At 48.9% G+C, this 21,888-nt stretch overlaps 1 protein-coding gene across 1 annotated transcript in view; it reads left to right on the plus strand.

Moving 5' to 3' along the window:
- LOC120054901 (protein PRRC2C-like) overlaps positions 1–21,888 on the plus strand; it is a 35,413-nt gene that overhangs the window by 774 nt on the left and 12,751 nt on the right. The window contains exons 2-14 of the mRNA XM_039002625.1: positions 9,810–9,979; positions 10,585–10,759; positions 10,914–11,164; positions 11,364–11,698; positions 15,792–15,871; positions 15,985–16,112; positions 16,227–16,314; positions 16,441–16,594; positions 16,761–17,433; positions 17,601–17,776; positions 17,955–18,237; positions 18,389–18,590; positions 18,979–21,729. Of these exons, the coding sequence (XP_038858553.1) occupies positions 9,865–9,979; positions 10,585–10,759; positions 10,914–11,164; positions 11,364–11,698; positions 15,792–15,871; positions 15,985–16,112; positions 16,227–16,314; positions 16,441–16,594; positions 16,761–17,433; positions 17,601–17,776; positions 17,955–18,237; positions 18,389–18,590; positions 18,979–21,729 (5,411 nt within the window). The 5' untranslated portion in view covers positions 9,810–9,864. The remainder of the gene's footprint in view (positions 1–9,809; positions 9,980–10,584; positions 10,760–10,913; positions 11,165–11,363; positions 11,699–15,791; positions 15,872–15,984; positions 16,113–16,226; positions 16,315–16,440; positions 16,595–16,760; positions 17,434–17,600; positions 17,777–17,954; positions 18,238–18,388; positions 18,591–18,978; positions 21,730–21,888) is intronic.

The raw sequence follows: 21,888 nt of genomic DNA on the forward strand, positions 1-21,888 counted from the left end.
GTTAGCTGCACCGAGATTTTAATACCATCTCCAAGCCTTGAACTATTACTAAAATAAAAATGCACTGCTAGAGGTTTGAACACGTTACATCTACATTTCTTTGTGTTTTGGGCGTGACAGTGTCCGTGTCCCCAGTTTAAAAATTAACAAAAGTATTAACCTATAAACATCCTCTCTAGACAACTCGGAATACATTTACCCAGACAGTTGGCAAACACAGTCCACAGGTCTTAAACATTTTCCGGTGACCGTGATCCTGTCTTCTGGACAAGGCCATTAGTAAATTATATGAACCAAAATCCATGTTGATAACCTCTGCTACCATTGATTCCGATCACTGACAACCAGGTATTTATTGTGTTCTCTGGTGTGACTGGTATGCAAATGACCAGGCATTTGACCTGAGTGTGGTGAGATGAGTGAGCATGTGCAGCGTGTCAGAGGAGATTGGTTTAGGAAACAGTCATAAGTGATTCAACCTACCTGTCTATCCGAATCCCCAGAGTGGGCCAGATGACGCCATTTCATAGGAAAGTGAATTTATCCACTTTAAATTGATATTGATTTTAAAAAGTCAGCACATGTCCATGGGAGGAGATAGAGGGATAGTCTCATACTGATCCTGGTACCAAGTTCCAACCGAAAGCCACACTGCCCTGCTGTGTGCCGGCAGTGTATAGTTAACCCGCAAGTCAAACTTTGATGTTAAGTCCTGAAAAGTGGTCTATAGTTTGAGTTTGAGTTTATTTTTTACAGGGACAGTGCACATTAATCAACGTTTCAGTAAAAGTGCCGGTTTTAGCCAGCCGGCTAATTTTCAACCGCAGTCCCTGGGCAGGTTATTAAAAACAATTACAATATAGACAATAGCAACATAGAACAAGACATAGCATACAGACATAGCAACATAGGACAAGCAAGACGTAGCATACAGACAGAGCAACATAGAACAAAAAGCAGCAAGACAAAATTCATAAAAGCAACAAAGTGTTTCCACACCTCACAAGTTACAGACAACAGACATGGAAAGCGGCAACACACAGCTAGGGACCATGTTCACAAATCTGATTGACCTTTAGCCATGTCTTCAAGCATTTTGTGAAAGTGTGATATGTGGTGCAGTTATGTGTGTCTGATGGCAGTGTATTCCAGACATGGGAAGCTCTCACAGAAAAAGCGGATTTACTAAAGGTGCTTTTCCTTAGGGGAACTACACAGTCACCTCTCATGGCAGACCTTGTGGATCTGCTGCCATATGTTTGGGTTTTCTGTTTAACAAAAATACTGAGTGGAGGGGGAGCCAAGCCATTTAGGATCTTGAATACAAGACATGCATCGGTGTATTGCACAAGATTTTCCCAACTCAGGAGCTCATGCTTTCTGAGGATGTGACAGTGATGATGGCTATTGGGCTTCCTATCAAGCACTTTGAGAGCCTGTTTGTAGACAGACTGAATAGGTCTTACTGTTGTACAGCAAGCTTGGGCCCAACTAGTCAAGCAGTATGTTAAGTGGGGGAGTATCATAGATTTGAAGTACAGTTTTGCTACCTCTGTAGTCAAACAATTTCGTATAAATCGGAAATTAGCTAGGTTGAATTTGGTTATTTGAATTACCTTTTTCACATGCTTTTTAAAAGAGAGGTTGGAATCAAGTATGATGCCAAGGTACTTAAAATCAGATACCACCTGGAGCTTCTCCCCTGACACATAGACATCTGGCTCAGTAGCATCTGTTGCCCTCTTTGTGAAGAACATGCAAACAGTTTTTTTCACATTGAGATGCAAACACGAGTCACTGAGCCACTTTGTAACCTGGACCATTACAGTAGTGAGTTCTTGTGCAGCTTGTTGTTTGCTCTTTGCATGCACATATATCACTGTATCATCTGCATACATTTGAACTTCAGACCCAGTACAGACAGAAGGCAGATCATTAATGTACAGGCTGAACAGGAGGGGCCCCAGTATTGACCCTTGGGGCACACCCACATCATAGCTAAGAGTGGGCGACAGCTCATTGCTCACTCTGACACACTGAGTTCTGCCTTCAAGGTATGATTTCATCCATCTCAGTCCAGCTGATTCCATATTCAATGCCATCTGTTTTGTATATGCGTTAGGGAAGATAACAGCAGGATTTAGTCCCCAATGACTGGGAAAATATTTAGAAACCATCGAATTCCATCTCCCTACAGACTGGAAGATATTGATGTTCCTTCCTCCCAAGAGGCTGCAGCTCAATATAACTTAATATAGGCTGAATTTCAATAGTCTAAAGTGGCTTCCTCGCTGCGTCTCCTGTCCCTCATGTCCACTTATCTGAAAACAGGATGAATAGAAGCAAAATGGCGGATTAATCCCATTAGGATTTCAGATCATTCTAGGTGTGTTGTGGTCCTCTGTTGCATGGCTATCTGTTGACTACTGTTGTATCTCTGTGAGAGGTGACTCAGCTGCTATCCACCTCAGCTGGCACAGTGCACACAATCTTGGGTCTGTCTGTAGCTTCCTGCCATGGGGGCCATCTCGATAGTCTAATGCTGCGTTTAGACGAGACATGCAAAAACCGTCATACCAGTCGGCATAGCATGACAAGAAAGTAAGAAAATTGGTGACGGAAAAAGCGAGCCAGGACGACGTTATGCGTTGCTATTGTGATTTCAGTAAACAATCGGTGCAAATCAGCATCCGGTAGAAAACAACGCTACGACGAAAGTGGAAATATTTTAACTGGTGGCAAGTCCCGTCTACCATGGCGGCTGACTGCATTCACCGCCAGCCTCAACGGCATTTACCTTCGTGCTCTCATTGAAAACAATGACATCCGGTTTGCCGTCTACCTCATACAACTAACCGCAGCATAAAGCACAGGTGTCTAACTCATTCCTCGGAGGGCCGTGTGTGTGCGGCTTTTCACGCTTCCTTTGTACCTGATAGTTGAATTTGTATTTATTTCACCTTTATTTAACCAGGTAGGCAAGTTTGAGAACAAGTTCTCATTTACAACTGCGACCTGGCCAAGATAAAACAGTTACACATGGAGAAAAACAAACATAGTCAATAATACAGTAGAGAAATAAGTCTATATACAATGTGAGCAAATGTGGTGAGATATGGGTGGTAAAGGCAATAAATAGGCCATGTTGGTGAAGTAAATACAATATAGCAATTAAAACACTGGAATGATAGATTTGACAGTAGATGAGTGTGCATAGTAGAAATACTGGGGTGCAAAGGAGCTAAATAAATAAATACAGTAAGGTGAAGAGGTAGTTTTTTGGGCAATTTATAGATGGGCTATGTACAGGTGCAGTGATCTGTGAGCTGCTGTGACAGCTGGTGCTTAAAGCTAGTGAGGGAGATAAGTGTTTCCCGTTTCAGAGATTTTTGTAGTTCGTTCCAGTCAATGGCAGCAGAGAACTGGAAGGAGAGGCGGCCAAATGAGGAATTGGCTTTGGGGGTGACCAGTGAAATATACCTGCTGGAGCGAGTGCTACTGGTGGGTGCTGATATGGTGACCAGCGGGCAGAGATGAGGCGGGACTTTACCTAGCAGGGTCTTGTAGATGACCTGGTGCCAGTGGGTTTGGCGACGAGTATGAAGCGAGGGCCAGCCAACGAGACCGTACAGGTCGCAGTGGTGGGTAGTACATGGGGCTTTGGTGACAAAACGGATGGCACTGTGATAGACTGCATCCAATTTGTTGAGTAGGGTATTGGAGGCTATTTTGTAAATGACATCGCCGAGGTCGAGGATCGGTAAGATGGTCAGTTTTACGAGGGTATGTTTGGCAGCATGGGTGAAAGATGCTTTGTTGTGAAATAGGGAGCCAATTCTAGATTTAACTTTGGATTGGAGATGTTTTATGTGAGTCTGGAAGGAGAGTTTACAGTCTAACCAGACACCTAGGTATTTGTAGTTGTCCACATATATTCTAAGTCAGAACCGTCCAGAGTAGTGATGTTGGACAGGCGGGCAGGTGCAGGCAGCGATCGGTTGAAGAGCATGCATTTAGTTTTACTTGTATTTAAGAGCAGTTGGAGGCCACGGAAGTAGAGTTGTATGACATTGAAGCTCGTCTGGGGGTTAGTTAACACAGTGGCCAAAGAAGGGCCAGAAGTATACAGAATGGTGTCATCTGCGTAGAGGTGGATCAGAGACTCACCAGCAGCAAGAGCGACATCATTGATGTATACAGAGAAGAGAGTCAGCCCAATAATTTAACCCTGTGGCACCCCCATAGAGACTGCCGGAGGCCCTGACAACAGTCCCTCAGATTTGACACACTGAACTCTGTCGGAGAAGTAGTTAGTGAACCAGGCGAGGCAATCATTTGAGAAACCAAGGCTGTTGAGTCTGCCGATGAGGATGTGGTGATTGACAGAGTCGAAAGCCTTGGCCAGGTCAATGAATATGGCTGCACAGTATTGTTTCTTATCGATGGCGGTTAAGATATCGTTAGGACCTTGAGCGTGGCTGAGGTGCACCCGTTACCAGCTCGGAAATCAGATTGCATAGCGGAGAAGGTACGGTGGGATTCGAAATTGTCAGTGATCTGTTTATTAACTTGGCTTTCGAAGACCTTAGAAAGGCAGGGTAGGATAGATATAGGTCTGTGGCAGTTTGGATCAAGAGTGTCCCCCTTTGAAGGGGGGGATGACCGCAGCTGCTTTCCAATCTATGGGAATCTCAGACGACATGAGAGGTTGAACAGGCTAGTAATCGGAGTTGCAACAATTTCGGCAGATAATTTTAGATAGAAAGGGTCCAGATTGTCTAGCCCTGCTGATTTGTGGGGGTCCAGATTTTGCAGCTCTTTCAGAACATCAGTTGACTGGATTTGGGAGAAGGAGAAATGGGGAAGACTTGGGCGAGTTGCTTTGTGGGGTGCAGTGCTGTTGACCGGGGTAGGGGTAGCCAGGTGGAAAGCATGGCCAGCTGTAGAAAAATGCTTATTGAAATTCTCAATTATAGTGGATTTATCGGTGGTGACAGAGTTTCCTATCCTCAGTGCAGTGGTCATCTGGGAGGAGGTGCTCTTATTCTCCATGGACTTTACAATGTCCCAGAACTTTTTTGAGTTTGTTGCAGGAAGCAAATTTCTGCTTGAAAAAGCTAGCCTTGGCTTTTCTAACTGCCTGTGTATATTGGTTTCTAACTTCCCTTAAAGTTGCATTTCACGGGGGCTGTTCGATGCTAATGCAGAACGCCACGGGATGTTTTTGTGTTGGTTAAGGGCAGTCAGGTCGGAGAGAACCAAGGGCTGTATATGTTCCTGGTTCTATTGTTTTTTTTTAATGGGGCATGCTTATTTAAGATGGTGAGGAAGGCATTTTTAAAGAATAACCAGGCCTCCTCTACTGACGGGATGAGGACAGTATCCTTCCAGGATACCCGGGCCAGGTCGATTAGAAAGGCCTGCTCGCTGAAGTGTTTCAGGGAGCATTTGATATTGATGAGTGGAGGTCGTTTGACCGCTGACCCATTACGGATGCAGGCAATGAGGCAGTGATCGCTGAGATCTTGGTTGAAAACAGCAGAGGTGAATATAGAGGGCAAGTTGGTTAGGATGGTATCTATGAGGGTGCCCGTGTTTATGGCTTTGGGGTTGTACCTGGTAGGTTCATTGATAATTTGTGTGAGATTGAGGGCATGAAGCTTAGATTGTAGGATGGCCGGGGTGTTAAGCATGTCACAGTTTAGGTCACCTAGCAGCACGAGCTCTGAAGATAGATGGGGGGCAATCAGTTCACATATGGTATCCAGAGCACAGCTGGGGGCAGAGGGTGGTCTATAGCAGGCGGCAACGGTGAGAGACTTGTTTTTAGAGAGGTGGATTTTTAAAAGTAAAAGTTCAAATTGTTTGGGTACAGACCTGGATAGGAGGACAGAACTCTGCAGGCTATCTCTGCAGTAGATTGCAACACCGCCCCCTTTTGCCGTTCTATCTTGTCTGAAAATGTTGTAGTTAGGGATGGAGATTTCAGAGTTATTGGTGGTCTTCCATAGCCAGGATTCAGACACGGCTAAGACATCCGGGTTGGCAGAGTGTGCTAAAGCAGTGAATAAAACAAACTTAGGGAGGAGGCTTCTAATGTTAACATGCATGAAAGCGAGGCTTTTACGGTTACAGAAGTCATCAAGAAAGTGCCTGGGGAATAGGAATGGAGCTAGGCACTGCAGGGCCTGGATTCACCTCTACATCGCCAGAGGAGGAGTAGGATAAGGGTACGGCTAAAAGCTATGAGAATTGGGCGTCTAGGACGTCCGGAAGAGAGAGTAAAAGGAGCAGGGTTCTGGGGCGATAGAATAGATTCAAGGTATAGTGTACAGACAAAGGTATGGTAGGATGTGAATACAGTGGAGGTAAACCTAGGCATTGAGTGATGATGAAAGAGATATTGTCTCTATCACATGTGTGGGTGGTGGAACTGAAGGGTTGGATAAGGTATAATGAGCAGTGCTAGAGGCTCTACAGTGAAATAAGCCAATAAACCCTAACCAGAACAGCAATGGACAAGGCATATTGACATTAAGGAGAGGCATGCTTAGCCAAGGGATCATAAGGGTCCAGTGAGTAGTGAGATTGGTTGGGGTCACGGCGATTCAGACTGCTAGCCGAGCCATGGGTAGCAAGCTAGCAGAAGATGGAGGTCTGTTTTTAGCCACACCGTGCGTTTCCGTCGGTAGGTTAGTGGGGTTCCGTGTGGTAGAGGGGACCAATCCAATTGTCTAAATAGTTATAGTGGCCCAAGAAGATTGTTTGATAGACCTGTTCAGATAGCAGCCGATATGCTCAAGACAGCTAACGATTAACGGGCCCCAGTTAGCAGATGGGCGTTCAGGTTACGTCGCGATGGAGGGTCCAGTTGAATAACTCCCTCTGGCAGATAACGTTGGCATTCCAGTCGTGAAGGCCCGGTGGGGCTCCGCATCGGCCGTAAAACGGGTCCAGATAGGGGATTGTAGCCCAGGAGTGGCTGATGGAACTCTTCAGCTAGCTAGCTCCGGGATAATTGGTGTTTGCGCCAGAATCGACATTAGCCAATAGTCACTCGGATAGCAGCTAGTTAGCTGCAAGATCCAGGTGTAAATGTCCAGAGCTTGCGGTAGATATCCGGGGATATGGAGAGAAAATAGGTCAGGTATGCTCTGGTCTGAGTCGCGTTGTACAAAACTTGCGATAGCTTTCCCGAGCTAAAGGATAGCTGATGACCGCTAGCTGCGGTTAGCTGAATACTAACGTTAGCTAGTGAGCTGGCTAGCTTCTGTTGTGGATTTCGGATACGAGGCGAAGAATACTTTTGGATAAAAACAGATCCGCACCACATTTGGTGAGTTTAGGTCTCTAATTAATAAAGAACTCACCTGCTTGTCTAGGTTTTAATTGAAAGGAAAACCCAAAAGCCCGCAGACCCTAGGCCCTCAACGGAATGATTATGACACCCCTGGTCTAAAGGTTTCCTTTCCTTGTTTTCTTTACCCTCATTTACAGAGATCTGAATCTCTGCGCCTCTTCTTTCATCTCCGCTCTCCCTGGAGGCAAAGGGCCATGGTTGGAGTTCTAAGGGCTATATGTGTTATGTCACTTTTGATTAAAAAAAAAAAAACATCAGTCAGAATATTATATGTTAGAGTAATTGGGTAGAGCTGGTTTGCAGAGAGAGAGGACTGGGCATGATTTGAACTGAAGCTGGGATGAGGGTCTGGGTTGAGCAGGTGGGCAAGGCTGGGCAATGACCTCTTTGGGAGCATGGCTGGGTTATGTGGGACTTGACAGAGCAGGTGAACAATGTATGGCTGGAGACCCGGCAGATAGAGGTGAGGGCTAAGCAAGGTAGGACTTGGGGGCTGGTCAGGTCTATGGGGGGGGGGGTGTTTATGACAATCAGAGGAGCAGAATGTCTGTTTAGGCTGCTTTGTCCCTGTGACTCACACTCTGTCCTTGATTGACTCTGTCCCTTTTTGGGGTCTCTCCCTTGTGGCTGTGGCACACGTAGGGGCTGGCCTGGCCTTCCCTGTGGAGGAAGTGGCTCTGCTTATCTCACTCGTGCCTCCCCTCTCCCAGGCGCTCTGCATTCTCTGCTAGCAGATGTGTGCCAGTTTAGTGTGGCTAGGATTGTCAGCGCAGTGTGCCTGTTTGTGACTTTGCTTTTGCTCATACAATCAGTTTGCCCACTGCCTAGAGCAGGGGTACTCAACTCTTACCCTACGAGGTCCGGAGCCTGCTGGTTTTCTGTTCTACTTGATAATTAATTGCACCCACCTGGTGTCCCAGGTCTAAATCACTCCCTGGTTAGAGGGGAACAATGAAAAAACACAATGGAACTGCCGGAGTTGAGGAAATATCTATTACATTTCGGGTTTTTAAACTTTTACTGCAATTGTGAAAGCTTTCAAATTTTAAATGTAAGATATCTGCAACAACAATTAGTGGGTCCTGCTCTACCATTTGGGCATTCATTTATATCAGAGTGTCTTCCATCAGTATTATGTAGGAGTGATGCCACCCACCAGAGGTCATTGAGCATTTGGGAAACAGCACTGTTAGCCTCAGTGCTGTGCTGTTAGCTGCCCTGGCCCCCTCCATGCTCAAACATAGCTCCTCCATCAATAATGAATGGCTCCCGGCCGTTAGGCAGCACAGCCGCATGGCTCAACAAAGGCTGCTCTCTTAGGGCCTGTCGGCATGGCAACACGACATGCCCCATCGAGTGGAGAGAAGCCATTGTGATGGAGAGGTGTAGAGTCTCTCCTAGTCAGTCATTCCGTCACTCTGAAGAGCTCTGTGGAGTTACCTTCATTCTCTCCCCCTCCCCCCATTTCTCTCTCCCCCCTTCCCGCTAATTTTCCCCTTAGCTACCTGATGATGACACCTATCTATATAGTTAGCTAGCTAACTATAGCTACTGAAACAGATTGTCGTTTTGATTTTGGGGAAGAACATTGTTTGCATCCATGAGCTAGATAGCTTTTTTTAATGACCAGCACTGTAGGTGCGCAAGACAACTTTACCAGCATCATAGCATACGTATCGATGAATCGTTGTGACATATGAAATACGAGTGATAGCGTAATAACTACGTAAAACATTTATGAACGCGTTAAATTGTGACGTGCAGTCATATTCAGGTCCTGATTGGTCAACAAACTTATTTGACACGTCAAATAGTTTTAAATAGTATCTTTTTTGATATGCAAAGACCCAAACGGCGTTCCATAGAAATCCTGGTTGAGAATGAAACGACTGAACAAATGAACAGCACAGCAAGTAAGTGAAAGAAATAGGTTTTGATTGTTTTACTGGTAATGGGGACATGCGTAAATGCCAACAAAATAACTATTTTGTGTGTGTAACCTTTATTTAACTAAGCAAGTTAGTTAACAACAAATTCTTATTTACAATGACGGCCAAACCCGGACGACACTGTGCCAATTGTGCGTCGCCCTATGGGACTACCAATCACGGCCGGATGTGATGCAGCCTGGATTCGAACCAGGGACTGTAGTGACACCTCTTGCACTGAGATGCAGTGCTTTAGACCGCTGCATCCATGTGTGTGTTTAACTACTAGAATGCTTAAGGCTGCTGAAATGTTAAATATTGATTGACGGTGTCAGTTTTTTTTTTTTGCAAGGAAAATATCGGATATCGGTATCGGCGAACAATTTCATATCTGTGCATCACTAGTCTGAATACTTTCCGAATGCACTGTATATTATATACATTTTCTGAAATTACAATGGAAATGTAACTAAAAAAAATCTGTGTAGCGCCTTTTAAATAAAGCTTGATTTATATTGCAGGAGGCTGGTTCTGGGGGTGAGACCAGAGGACCAGACTCAATGAGTTTCCAGCGAAATGTCAGAGAAGTCAGGGCAGAGCACCAAGGCAAAGGATGGCAAGACCAAGTATGCAACCCTTAGCCTCTTCAACACGTACAAGGGCAAGTCTCTGGAGACCCAGAAAACTGCAGGTACGCTCCTGCTTCCCATCACACACACACTTTTTCTTTTGTCAAGGTCTCATTGTAAAATGTTTGCCTCTCCTTGTGGCTAGAGGCCAGTTTGGGTTTGTCCATAATGCGGGGATGTGAACTCGTTGCTTTTCAGCGATATTTGCAGTTTTGATCTAAAAATAGACCATTCACGTGAATCGTGTAGATCTGAAGAAGAATTTAAAAAATCACACGAAATCCAAAACCTGGAGAAACAAAACCAAGATAATGGAATTTGGGCTACAAATAGAAATCTTCCCTATGTATTCCTGTCCGGGGAAACGGAGATTATTGTCATGGTAAACCTTAAACGCAGACCAAAGAACCCTACTCCTCCCCCCAGGACACAATTTTCTGTCTATGGTGGTTTGGAAAGTTAACCGTTTTGAGATTAATCAAATGTGTATTGTATACATTACTTATTCTCAAAAAATAGGCCCCAAAAAATCTCAGATTTGTCACACGTTTCCGCACAATTCATTTTCTGCCTTTTCGGGTCCTCACCAGTTTGCACCCCTGATAATAAATGTGATTATGTAAACTGCTCCTTGCTAAATGTCGAAATGTTTCATGCCCTCGTCCAGTGGCTGCCAGACATGGGCTCCAGAGTTTGGGTAAGGTTGCTGTCAGTCGGCGCATGCCCCCCCCTGCCAACCTGCCCAGCCTGAAGGCAGAGAACAAGGGCAACGACCCCAACGTTAACATTGTCCCCAAGGACGGCAGCGGCTGGGCCTCCAGACCTGAGGGAGGAGACGAGAGGTGAGATACTATGGCTGTCCCTTACTGAATATCTACATACACTGTTACTAGGTCATAGTTATTTTTGTCTTTAGGTTGTTTCTCAGCCCTAATAATAAACAACTACTCTCCACGATCTCTCCCCTCCCCCTCCTCTTTGTGTTGTGTGTATCAGGCAGTCCGATACCCCCCCACCCCAGCCTAACCCAGGGCCCCCCCAACCCCCAGAGGTCTCGTCCTCTATAGGGTGCAGCAGATCCTGGGCCAACAGCAAGCTGCCACCACCACAGCTAGATGGAGGAGCCCCTCGTGTGAGCAGCCAGTTCCACCAGGAGTTCCCCAGTTTGCAGGCAGCCGGAGAGCCGGAGAAAGGGGAGGGGCAGGAGGAAGAGCCTTATGGACCTGGACCCAGCCTCCGACCTCAGAGTACGAACACACACACACACACACTCACTCACATAACCACACACACACACACACACACACACATTCCCCAGTCTGTCCTCAGAACATGAGCGTTGCACTCTTCTACCCGCTACTGATGGACCAAACTACCCGACCCAAAGGTTGTTACTCTACCACAGAAATGACTGGCCTGTGTTGTCTTGTCTCTGCTCCCCTATAGATGTTGGTAGTTGGCGCGAGGGCGGGGGAAAGAATCTGACCACCTCAGCTAGCCCTTCTGAGATGGACAGCTGTGGGCCAGAGGAGGGAGGGGCAGCGCTCAGCACCCCCTCACCCCCTGGGGAGGTGGAGGAGAGGGGCAGGGTGCCCCCTATTGAGAAGAAAGAGGAGAGGGAGAGGCTGCCCCTGTCTGCCAAGCCTGCACCCCTCTCCTCTCAGCCCAAGCTACAACCCCCCTCTGCTCCAGCCCAGCCTAAACTCAATGGGGGCCAGCAGGCCCATGCCGGTGTGCCTCCCCAGTTCCACCCCCAGCTCAGGGGCATGATGCCACCCTACGTAAGTGACGGACTGATTATTGATTTTGCTTGGTATTAATTTATAATGCCCGCCCACTTGATTCAGTTCCTGATCGAACATGATTGTTTTCCTCCTTACGGCCCATTCACCAACAAACAAAACATTGTTAAATATTAAGGACATTTGTCAAAACTATAACATAATGTGCACACAATTTGAAGATATGTTAGTTATATGTGACGGAAAATGATAGAAAACATTTTAATCTTTGTTTTTCACCTCGTCAGAAGCTGACGATCGTTAGCATTCTCATTAGCTTGGACTGGGCGGGTTTGCTAGTTAGCATATTAGACTATCTAATGGTCGTTATCAATGCAGGCTCTATCCCTTTTCTTTTGAAGATCAATACTTGAAATGGCAATGTTGTTAGACAAGGAATATCAATGACAAACAGTGCAAAAATGTTTTATATAGATAACATTCGGATAATTGCAATCTGTTACGAGCCCTTTCCCAACAAAGCAGAGTTAAAAAGTAACATGTTGCAAAAAGGAAATGTAACACAATAACGAGACTGTATACAAGGAGTACCGGTACCTAGTCAATGTGCAGGGGAACAAGGTAATTGAGGCAGAATCTACATGTATGTAAGGGTAAACGTGACTAGGCAATCAGGATAGAAAATAGAGTAGCAGCAGCGTATGTAACGATTGTGAAGTGTGTCTCTGGGTGTGTGTGAGCGTATGTGGTGTGTGTGGGGGGGGGTAGAGTCCAGTGAGTGTGCATAGAGCTGGTGCAAGAGAGTCGGTACATATTAAAAGGGGGTCGATGCAAATAGTCAGGGTAGCCATTTGATTAACTGTTCAGCAGTCTTATGGCTTTGGGGTAGAAGCTGTTCAGACGCCTTGTTGCTCCGGTACCGCTTGCCGTGCGGTAGCAGAGAGAACAGTCTATGACACCGCCTGGTATAGATGTCCTGCAATGGTGCAGCAGTGGAACTTTTGAGGATCTGAAGGCCCATGCCAAATCTTTTCAGCCTCCTACGGGGGAAGAGGCGATGCTGTGCCCTCTTTACGACTGTGTTTGGGTGTTTGGACCATGATAGACTATTAATGATGTGACATTTAAACTGCCTGTTTATCGATAAAATTCCACGTCCATTCACAATGCAGAATAATGGTCCTATTACGTATGTATGACCTCCAGGGCCGGGTAATTCATTTATATCTACCACGACCCTTTATAGACACAGAACGCGGTACAGTAACATGTCTGTAATTGATACATTTTCAGACAATAAAAATAAAGTGACATCAGACAGTAGAATTTTGCTCTGGCATATAAAGTTCTTTATTGTTTCCCCGACCCCAACAAACGTTGCTGATTGATGTGCTGCTGTGTTTATGCAGTTTTGTAGATGTGCTTTCTATCGACTAAATGTCTTGGAAGTTGCAATATTTAACTTTTAAAGTACTTTTTTAGGAAATGGGGATCTGCGCGCATGCAGTCTAGGATTGACAGTTCTGGTTGCTTAGTGATGGAAGTTAGTCCTGCTTCAGCAGCGGCAAGTAAAATGTAGTTCATATCTCCAGAGAAGGTTTCGTGTCAGCATTTAAAAAGCCGTAGTGTAGGGCCTTCCGAGTGGCGCAGCGGTCTAAGACAATGCATCGCAATCGTCTCTACGGACCCGGGTTCGATTCTGTGTTGTCGTAGCTGGCCACGACCGGGAGCCCATGAGGCGGTGGTCCTTGTCCCATTGCGCTCTGGCGACTCCTTGTGGCGGGCCGGGCGCATGCACGCTGACATGGTCGACAGTTGTACAGTGTTTCCAACGACACGTTGGTACGGCTGGCTTCCGGGTTAAGCGAGAAGGGTGTCAAGAAGCAGTGCTGCTTGGCTGGGTCGTCTGTCGGAGACGACCTTCGCCTCTCCCGAGTCCATACGATGGAACAAGACTGTAACTACCAATTGGATATCATAATATTGGGGAGAAAAATGGGTAAAGAGTACATACACAAATATCCAGTAAAAATAAACGTAGTATAACCTACCCTAACGGACAAACAAACATGCTGTAGCCAAGGCGTTTTCAAGGGGCCACATACTGTTATATCTGAAAAGAGTAATCGATACAGGCTATTCTGGTAGCCTACTGTAATTTCATATTATGAGACAAAAACGCCCTCAGCAACGAAGAGTAGCCTACGCCATGCGCACAAGACTGGCCCGAAGATACTGTACGACATCGATCCCATGAATAGCCTAAGCTAGGATATTCTACATGCAACAGACCGAAGTCTGAACACATACTCCCATCACTAGTGAAGAGACCGAGCAGAAAGGCCAGCGTCAGAGAGGTGCGTACGGTTCTGCCTGCCCATGTCTTGGTAGTCTGCATCTCGCAATGTCTTAATTGTCTTGCATGCCTCGCAAATTCACAAGTATTCTAAAGTTCGCCTCTTCCTCTGCTTTTATTTAAATTAGGTAATTTTCCACAGGGCTTTAAAGCGATATTATCTAGTTAGGCTATAACACAGAAAATAATGTGTTGTGATAACTGCACTGGGGGCGTGCTTTGCCTTCTGTTTCCTGTAGTCCACGATCAACTCTTTTGTCTTGCTGATGTTGAGGGAGAGGTTGTTGTCCTGGCACCACACTGCCAGGTCTCTGACCTCCTCCCTATAAGCTGTCTCATCGGTGATCAAGCCTACCACCGTCTAGTCGTCAGCGAACTTAATGGTGGTCTTGGCGTCGTGGGTGAACAGGGAGTACAGGAGGTGATAAAGCACGCACCCCTGAGGTGCCCCCGTGTTGAGGGTCAGCGTGGTGGATGTGTTGCCTATCCTCACCACCTGGGGCCGGCCTGTCAGGAAGTTCAGGATCCAGATGGAGATGTTCAGCTTAGGGATGAGCTTGTTGAACGCTGAGTTGTAGTCAATGAACCGCATTCTCACATAAGTGTTCCTTTTGTCCAGGTGGGAAAGGACAGTGTGGAGTGCAATAGAGATTGCATCATCTGTGGATCTGTTGGGGCGTAATGAAAATTGGAGTGGATCCAGGGTGTCTGTGATGATGGCGTTGATGTGAGCTATGACCAGCCTTCCATAGCATTTCATGGCTACCGATGTGAGTGCTACGGGTTGACAGTCATTTAGACAGGTTACCTTGGCATCCTTAGGCACAGGGACTATGGTGGTCTGCTTGAAACATGTAGGTGTCAGGGCGAGGTTAAAAATGTCAGTGAAGACACTTGCCAGCTGGTCAGCGCATGCTCTGAATACGCATCCTGGTAATCCGTCTGGCCCTGCAGCCTTGTGAATGTTGACTTGTTTAAAGGTCTTACTCACGTCGGCTAAGGAGAGCTTGGTCACCCAGACAGCTGGTGCTCTCATTGCTTCAGTGTTGCTAGCCTCAAAGCGAACATAGAAGACGTTTAGCTCGTCTGGTATGCTCGCGTCACTGGGCAGCTCGCGGCTGGTTTTCCCTTTGTAATCTGTGATAGTTTGCAATCCCTGCCACATTCAACGAGTATCAGAGCCGGTGTAGTAGGATTCGATCATGGTCCTGTTTGATGGTTCATTGGAGTCGGGATTTCTTATAAACGTCTGATTAGTGTCCTGCTCCTTGAAAGAGGCAGCTTTAACTCAGTGTGGATGTTGCCTGTAATCCATGGCTTCTGGTTGGGTTATGTACGTACGGTCACTGTGGGGACGACGTTGTCGATACGCTTATTAATGAAGCCTGCGACTGAGGTGTTAAACTCCTCCAATGCCATCGGATGAATCCCGGAACATATTCAAGTCCGGTAGCTTAGATAACAAAAGTTTAAATGTTTTCTATAATTTTACTCAACATAGTATTAACATATCTTTCTAATTCTGTAATAGTTTTGACATTGAATTTGTATTTAATGATGTTTTGCTTGTGACTGGGCCGGAAGTAGGAAAACAATCGCAACAAATTGGATGCGCTCTTGTTGCCAGGCGTCGTAAGGTGAATAAAAAGCTGTAGAATGTCTTACCTGATGTGGGATGTTTTCTTGACAATCGTTGCTAGTTTGCTAAACATTTCTTTAACCTTGCAGAGTAGGATTCTCCTAGTAATGGCTGTGTGTTTCTGTGTCCTGTTCTAGATGTTCAATGCGTATCCCAGGATGCCCTTTGCTCCAGTGCCAGGGAACATCAGATACCCTCTTCCACAGGATGGAGCCAGGTGAGTACACACACATCTACATCCCAACACTATTCATCATTATAACAACACAACTTCCTAGACCTCGCATCACCCATTCCTCAGTGTACTGACCCTGTGTGTTGGGTCCCCAGGAGAGTCCGTCCCCAGCACGGGCCCCCCCAGGCCTGGATTAAGGACCCAGATAGACCCTCCATCATCAGCGCCACAGAGCTCAAAGAGCTTGACAACCTGGACACAGAGGCTGACGAGGGCTGGGCTGGTAAGACTCATCTGTATTTATACATAATGATTCTTTACTTTCATTACGTTTTAGTAGCTTTTCACGTAAACTCGATGTAACGGTAACCCTCATCTTTCCCTATCTGTTCTCCAGGAGCTCAGATGGAGGTCGACTACACAGAGAAACTCAACTTCAGTGACGACGAGGAGAACCATGCCGCCAAAGAGAAAGGGGAAAACTGGTGAGTCTCACTGAAGGTGCTTCCTTTTCTGCCTCACTACCAGGGTGTGATAGACTGTTTGAACCTTGGTTTTCTGTACACCTCAAGACTCCTAACCATTGCACTCTCTCTGTCTCACTCACTCAGGGAGTGGATGGGTAAATTGGAGCGGATGAGGGTGCAGCGCACGTCAGACGGCCAGGAGGGCAGCAAAGGCTCATGGGTAGATAGAAGGGACCCCAGGGTGCTTTCCCCAGGCAGTAAGGGGGTGTACAAGACCGGCCCACCACAGGACCATCAGGTGAGGCTGAGGGTGGCTGGTTGGCTCGGTTTGCGGTGTGTTTGACTGGATGGAGGGGTCCAGGACTAATGCGCCATCAAGAGCTTTACTATACAAGTTAATTTAGGTTTTGGAGGTTTTAAGGTAAAGTAGTAGTGTTAGATCATCTTTTTCACTCTATCTCTAGGGTCAGCCAGGTGGGCGCTCGGTGGGCAGCGGAGCCCCTCGCGTGGCCAAACCCCCCACCATTGCTCCCCCTGCTGGTGAGGAGGAGTGCGAGGCCTGGCGCCAGAAACACAAGAAGCAGGACCTGTCGGAAGCGGTAGAAAGAGCCAGGCGGAGGAGAGAAGAGGAGGAGAGGAGGATGGAAGAGCAGAGACTCGCCGCTTGCGCAGAGAAACTCAAACGCCTCAACGAGAAACTCCGCCCGGCAACAGATGCCAAGCCCGGCCCTGCCGCCGAGACAACCAATGAAGAGACTGGAGCTGTGTGTGAAGACACACCTCTTTTGTCTGTTCTTCCCCCTGTCTCCAACCCTGCACCATCACAGCCTGCCCCTTCCTCTCAGCCCCCGAACATATCAGCCCCTCTCCGAGAGAGTGTGGAGAGGGAAAGGATTGAGAGAGAGAGGGTGGAGAGAGTAGAGCCTAGTGCGAAGGAAGAGAGTCAGTTTGTGCCTCGCCAGCCCAGCCCTCCAGTCCAGAGACCATTGTCCATACCCCCAGAGCCTCGGCTCGGAGAGGGTCCCCTGCGCTTGGTGGGCCCCCTGAGTGAGGTGAGCCCTCTGGTAGAGGAATGCCAGACTGAGAGACTGACGCCCATGCCTATCAGAGACTACTTCAGCACCGATGAGAGCAGAGGTGAGCCCCCTGGCAGAGCCCTGTGTTTCCACCAACATAAATTAACCAGCTGCTTTACCTCCCACACTTTCACAACAAGCAGAGACCCTATTTGTTTATTCCAATAACAAGGTTTTGTTTAATTTCAGTGTGACTGTCTTTCTCTCGCTCTCTCTTTCTCTCTCTAGTGGAGGAACCTGTGCCACTCACTCTGCCCCTTATGGACCCCCTCAGTGGAGAGGACGCCCCTGTGGCCCCCCTGGACCTTGAGGGAGAGGTGGGGGCTGCCATGCGCCCCTCTCTCACCTCTGGATACTCTAAACAGTTCCAGAAGTCTCTGCCCCCGCGCTTCCTCAGGCAGCAGGTATTGGACTTGTGTTGCTTAATTTTTTCCAAGGGGAATTTCAAATGTGAAATTGGATATAGAAAACAGTAACCAAATTCCATTACATTCCATCTCTGAAGTCCTGATCTTTTTAATGTTGTCCATGTTATTTTGAAGAGAATCCCTGTATCTAACTCTTACTTTTTTCTCCTTGCAGGAGCAGATGAAGCAGCAGTGGCAGCAGCAGCAACAGCAGCAGGGGGGTGGTGGTGGGGCTGTGTCCCCATCAGGAGGAGGTGCGGGTGGAGGATGTGTAGCTGCCTCCCAGCAGCAGCACCGCTCCCTGTACCAGCCCGTCGGCCCCCCTCACCACCAGCATCAGCAGCACCTGGCTAACATGGGCTTTGACCCCCGCTGGCTCATGATGCAGTCATATATAGACCCCCGCATTATGTCTGGAAGACCACCGCTCGACATGCCAAACATGCACCCTGGACCTGGTACGGCAATACTGACATAGTGTGTCTGTTTTGACTGTTTAGGTTTGCTTGTCTTCAGTGTATGTGTTTGGCACAAAAGCCATGAATTGTTAATGAGATATATATATATATATAAATAAACATTTTGACTGTCCCTTCTCCTCGTCTACAGGGCGGATTCCTCCTAAGCAGATAGTTCGTAGAGAGCCAGGAGACAGCTCCAGTTCTGACTCCTTCGACCACCTGACCAGGCCCATACGGGACCATAGTCTCCCTTCTGAACCGCGCATAGTATGGGGGTCTGACCCATACCCCCAAACTGAACCCCTGCCCTCTGTCACACCCCCTAAAGGACGGGAGGACGAGGACAGCAGGTGAGTAGACAACAACACTCAGGCTGCATCTTATTACACTAACCTGGCGGCAGGTAGCCTAGTGGTTAGAGCGTTGTGCCAGTAACCGAAAGGTTGCTAGATCGAATCCCTGAGCTGACAAGGTAAAAATCTGTCATTCTGCCCCTGAACAAGGCAGTTAACCCACAGTTCCAAGGCTGTCATTGTAAATAGGAATTTGTTCTTAATTGACTTGCGTAGTTAAATAAAGGTTAAACAAAACATTTTATTTTTAATTTCTTGTCTCCACGGTAGATAGGAATAAGAGGAAGCCACTTTAGATCAAAAGCCCTTCTGTCATCAAGTGTGCTCCAGTTGTCCACCAAGTTCGTAGAGTTTTTTAAATTAAAACATCTCTCCTTTTTCCCAGATTGGACTCTGGGTTGGAGATGGAAAGGGGTCTCCCAGCCATGTACCCCAGCCAGGATCACAATCCCCTGAAACCCTGTGGCAAATCAGACCTTTTCAGAGACCCCACAAAGCCCCTGTCAGGATTCGGCCCAGGCCCAGAGGAGGCTCCAGAACCCCTGCAGACAGAAATAGGGCCTGGTGGGTCTCCCTTTGAGCCAGTGGAGCCTAGCCTGCCCACTGGAGAGGTGGAGGCTCTGGGACAGGCCATGCTACAGAGTACTATCTCCCAGGGCTCCAGCCACTCCCTCAAACTGGATGAGCCCAGGTTCGACAGCCTCCACCTGGGCACAAAGACACTTGAGCTCCAGGATCCAGAAGAGAGGCCAGGCGCGGAAGATATAAAGGCCAGTAAAGAGCCTTTCTCCCAGGCTGCTGTGGCCGGGGACACCCCTCCAGCTGACGGCCTCCACAAGCTAGAGAAGCCAGCCCCCAGCAAGCAGAAGGCTGAGCTGCGCTGGGGAGGGAGGTCTGGGGCCGGCCGTAGGGACGGACCAGGGGGAGAGAGGCCGGTACGCAGGTCTGGACCCATTAAGAAACCTGTACTCAGAGACATGAAGGAAGAACGAGAGCAGCGGGAGGAGAGAGAGCGACACCGTGAGAGAGGAGAAAAGGGGGAGAGACCCAAGAAGGAGGAGCGAGGAGAAGTGAAAGCTGCCTCCGCTGCTGCTGCGGTGTCTGAGGGCCCCAGGGACAGACCCCACGGGGAGAAGGAGAGGGACAGACCCCACGGGGAGAAGGAGAGGGACAGACCCCACGGGGAGAAGGAGAGGGACAGACCCCACGGGGAGAAGGAGAGGGACAGACCCCACGGGGAGAAGGAGAGGGACAGACCCCACGGGGAGAGGGACAGACCCCACGGGGAGAGGGACAGACCCCACGGGGAGAGGGACAGACCCCACGGGGAGAGGGACAGACCCCACGGGGAGAGGGACAGACCCCACGGGGAGAGGGACAGGGACAGACCCCACGGGGAGAGGGACAGGGACAGACCCCACGGGGAGAGAGAGAGGGATGGGAAGAGTGAGGCCCCTGAGACAGAGGGGTCTGGGAAGGGCCCCCAGAAATCCAGAGATACACATGCCCCGATACCAGCCTCCCAGGACGACAAGACAGACCAACTACCGAACCATGACAAAAACCCTGAACCTAAATTACCCTCTAGGAAGGAGCCCAACCTCCCCCCACGGACCTACCGCCGTGAGGAGAGGGAAAGAGACCGGGAGAGAGAGATGGAAAGGGACAGAGAGCGAGACTGGCCGGCTGATGGTTTTAGAGGCCGAGGCAGAGGGGAGTACTACTCTCGAGGACGGAGTTTCCGGGGGACTTACATTGGTCGAAGTAGAGGTGGCCGGGGTCGTAGTCGATGGGAGTACCCTTATCAGGAGCCGCGCTCGCGCTCAGACTTTCCTGCCGTCAGTGGCGCTGCTGCCTTCCGCTGCCGTGAAGAGAGCGAGACGCGCAGCGAGAGCTCAGACTTCGAAGTGATGCCCAAACGCAGACGGCGTCGTGGTTCCGATACCGACTCAGAGAGCGAAGGAGGACGGGAGTCCGCTAGCGACACTGGGGCTTCAGACCGTGAGCCCAGTGCCAAACCACCCCGATCGCTCCGCAGTGAAATACCAGGAGAGCCCCGCTCTGGACCACACAAACCTGGCTTCGGACCCCATCACCTGGGGGAGAAAGGAGGGCCCAGAGGAGGAGACGAGGGAAGGCCCAAGCCAGGCTTCCTGCCCAAAGGAGATCCTTCACGGCGGGGGAGAGGGGGACTGTACAGCAGGCGAGGGGGAGCCAGGGAGAGAGGAGGTCCTAGGTCAGCTCCTCTCAGACGACCAGGAACTAGAGAGTCGTCCTCCCAGTGGCCCTCTAAACCCATGGAGACCTTCCGCCCCGAGGACACAGAACCCTCGTCATCACGTTATGACAACTGGGACCACCACTCTGACCGACGGCCCGTTCGAGGAGACAGAGACCGACAGTTCGAGGGGAAGAAGTTTGGGGAGGGGGGACCCCAGAGTAGCAGAGACAGAGAGAGGCCCCGTCGCCCTCGGCCAGCCCGACCCCCCAGACAGGACAAACCCCCCCGCTTCCGAAGGCTGAAGGAGAGAGAGGCTGCAGTCTTAGCTGGAGGAGACACAGGACCAGGACCCACCTCCACTGCCCCCGTCCCAGCCTTAGTGCCTGGCCCTGTCTCCCTGTCCCCTACTCTCTCCAGAGCTCCAGGGGCCCCCTTCACCCTGCCTGTAGATAAGGAACCCAAAGCCGCTGACCTAACCTCTGACCCAGCACTGCCTGACACCACCCCTCCCACCACCTCTGCCGTGGGCACCAAGTCACCTGACCTGTCCACGCAGAACTCTTCTGACCAGGCCAACGAGGAGTGGGAGACGGCGTCGGAGAGTAGCGACTTTAACGAGCGTAGAGAACGGAAGGAGAGGAGGGGAGCGCGGGAGGCTGCTAGTGGCACTGCCCAGCCCTCGACACCAGCCCCCCTACCCCCTCAGGGCTCAGCACCCCCCAGTAGGACCCCCACCGAGGGAGGGGTGACACCCAAACGCGAGGCAGCCGGGCCCGCCGGGGGCAGGAGGAGTTTCTCCAGTCAGCGTCCGGTGGAGAGGCAGAACCGCTGGGGGAACAGCGGACCCAAACCAGGCCGCGGCTACGCAGGGGGGAAGGGAGAGAGGCGAGGAGGTGGCAAGGCTGGACGCAGAGGGTGAGTCATCCACCAATTTCACACCATGATTTGGTTTGGCCTTTAGTCTTGTTCACTGACTGTTTGCATGTTATATCTTCACTGTTAACATAATGAACAATATCTTATTAAACAACCAAACTCCAATACCATGTGCTTCTGTTTTCGTTTCTGTGTGTG

This window comes from Salvelinus namaycush, chromosome 10 (genome assembly GCF_016432855.1).
Source record: "Salvelinus namaycush isolate Seneca chromosome 10, SaNama_1.0, whole genome shotgun sequence".
In the NCBI taxonomy this organism is placed as follows: Eukaryota; Metazoa; Chordata; class Actinopteri; order Salmoniformes; family Salmonidae; genus Salvelinus; species Salvelinus namaycush.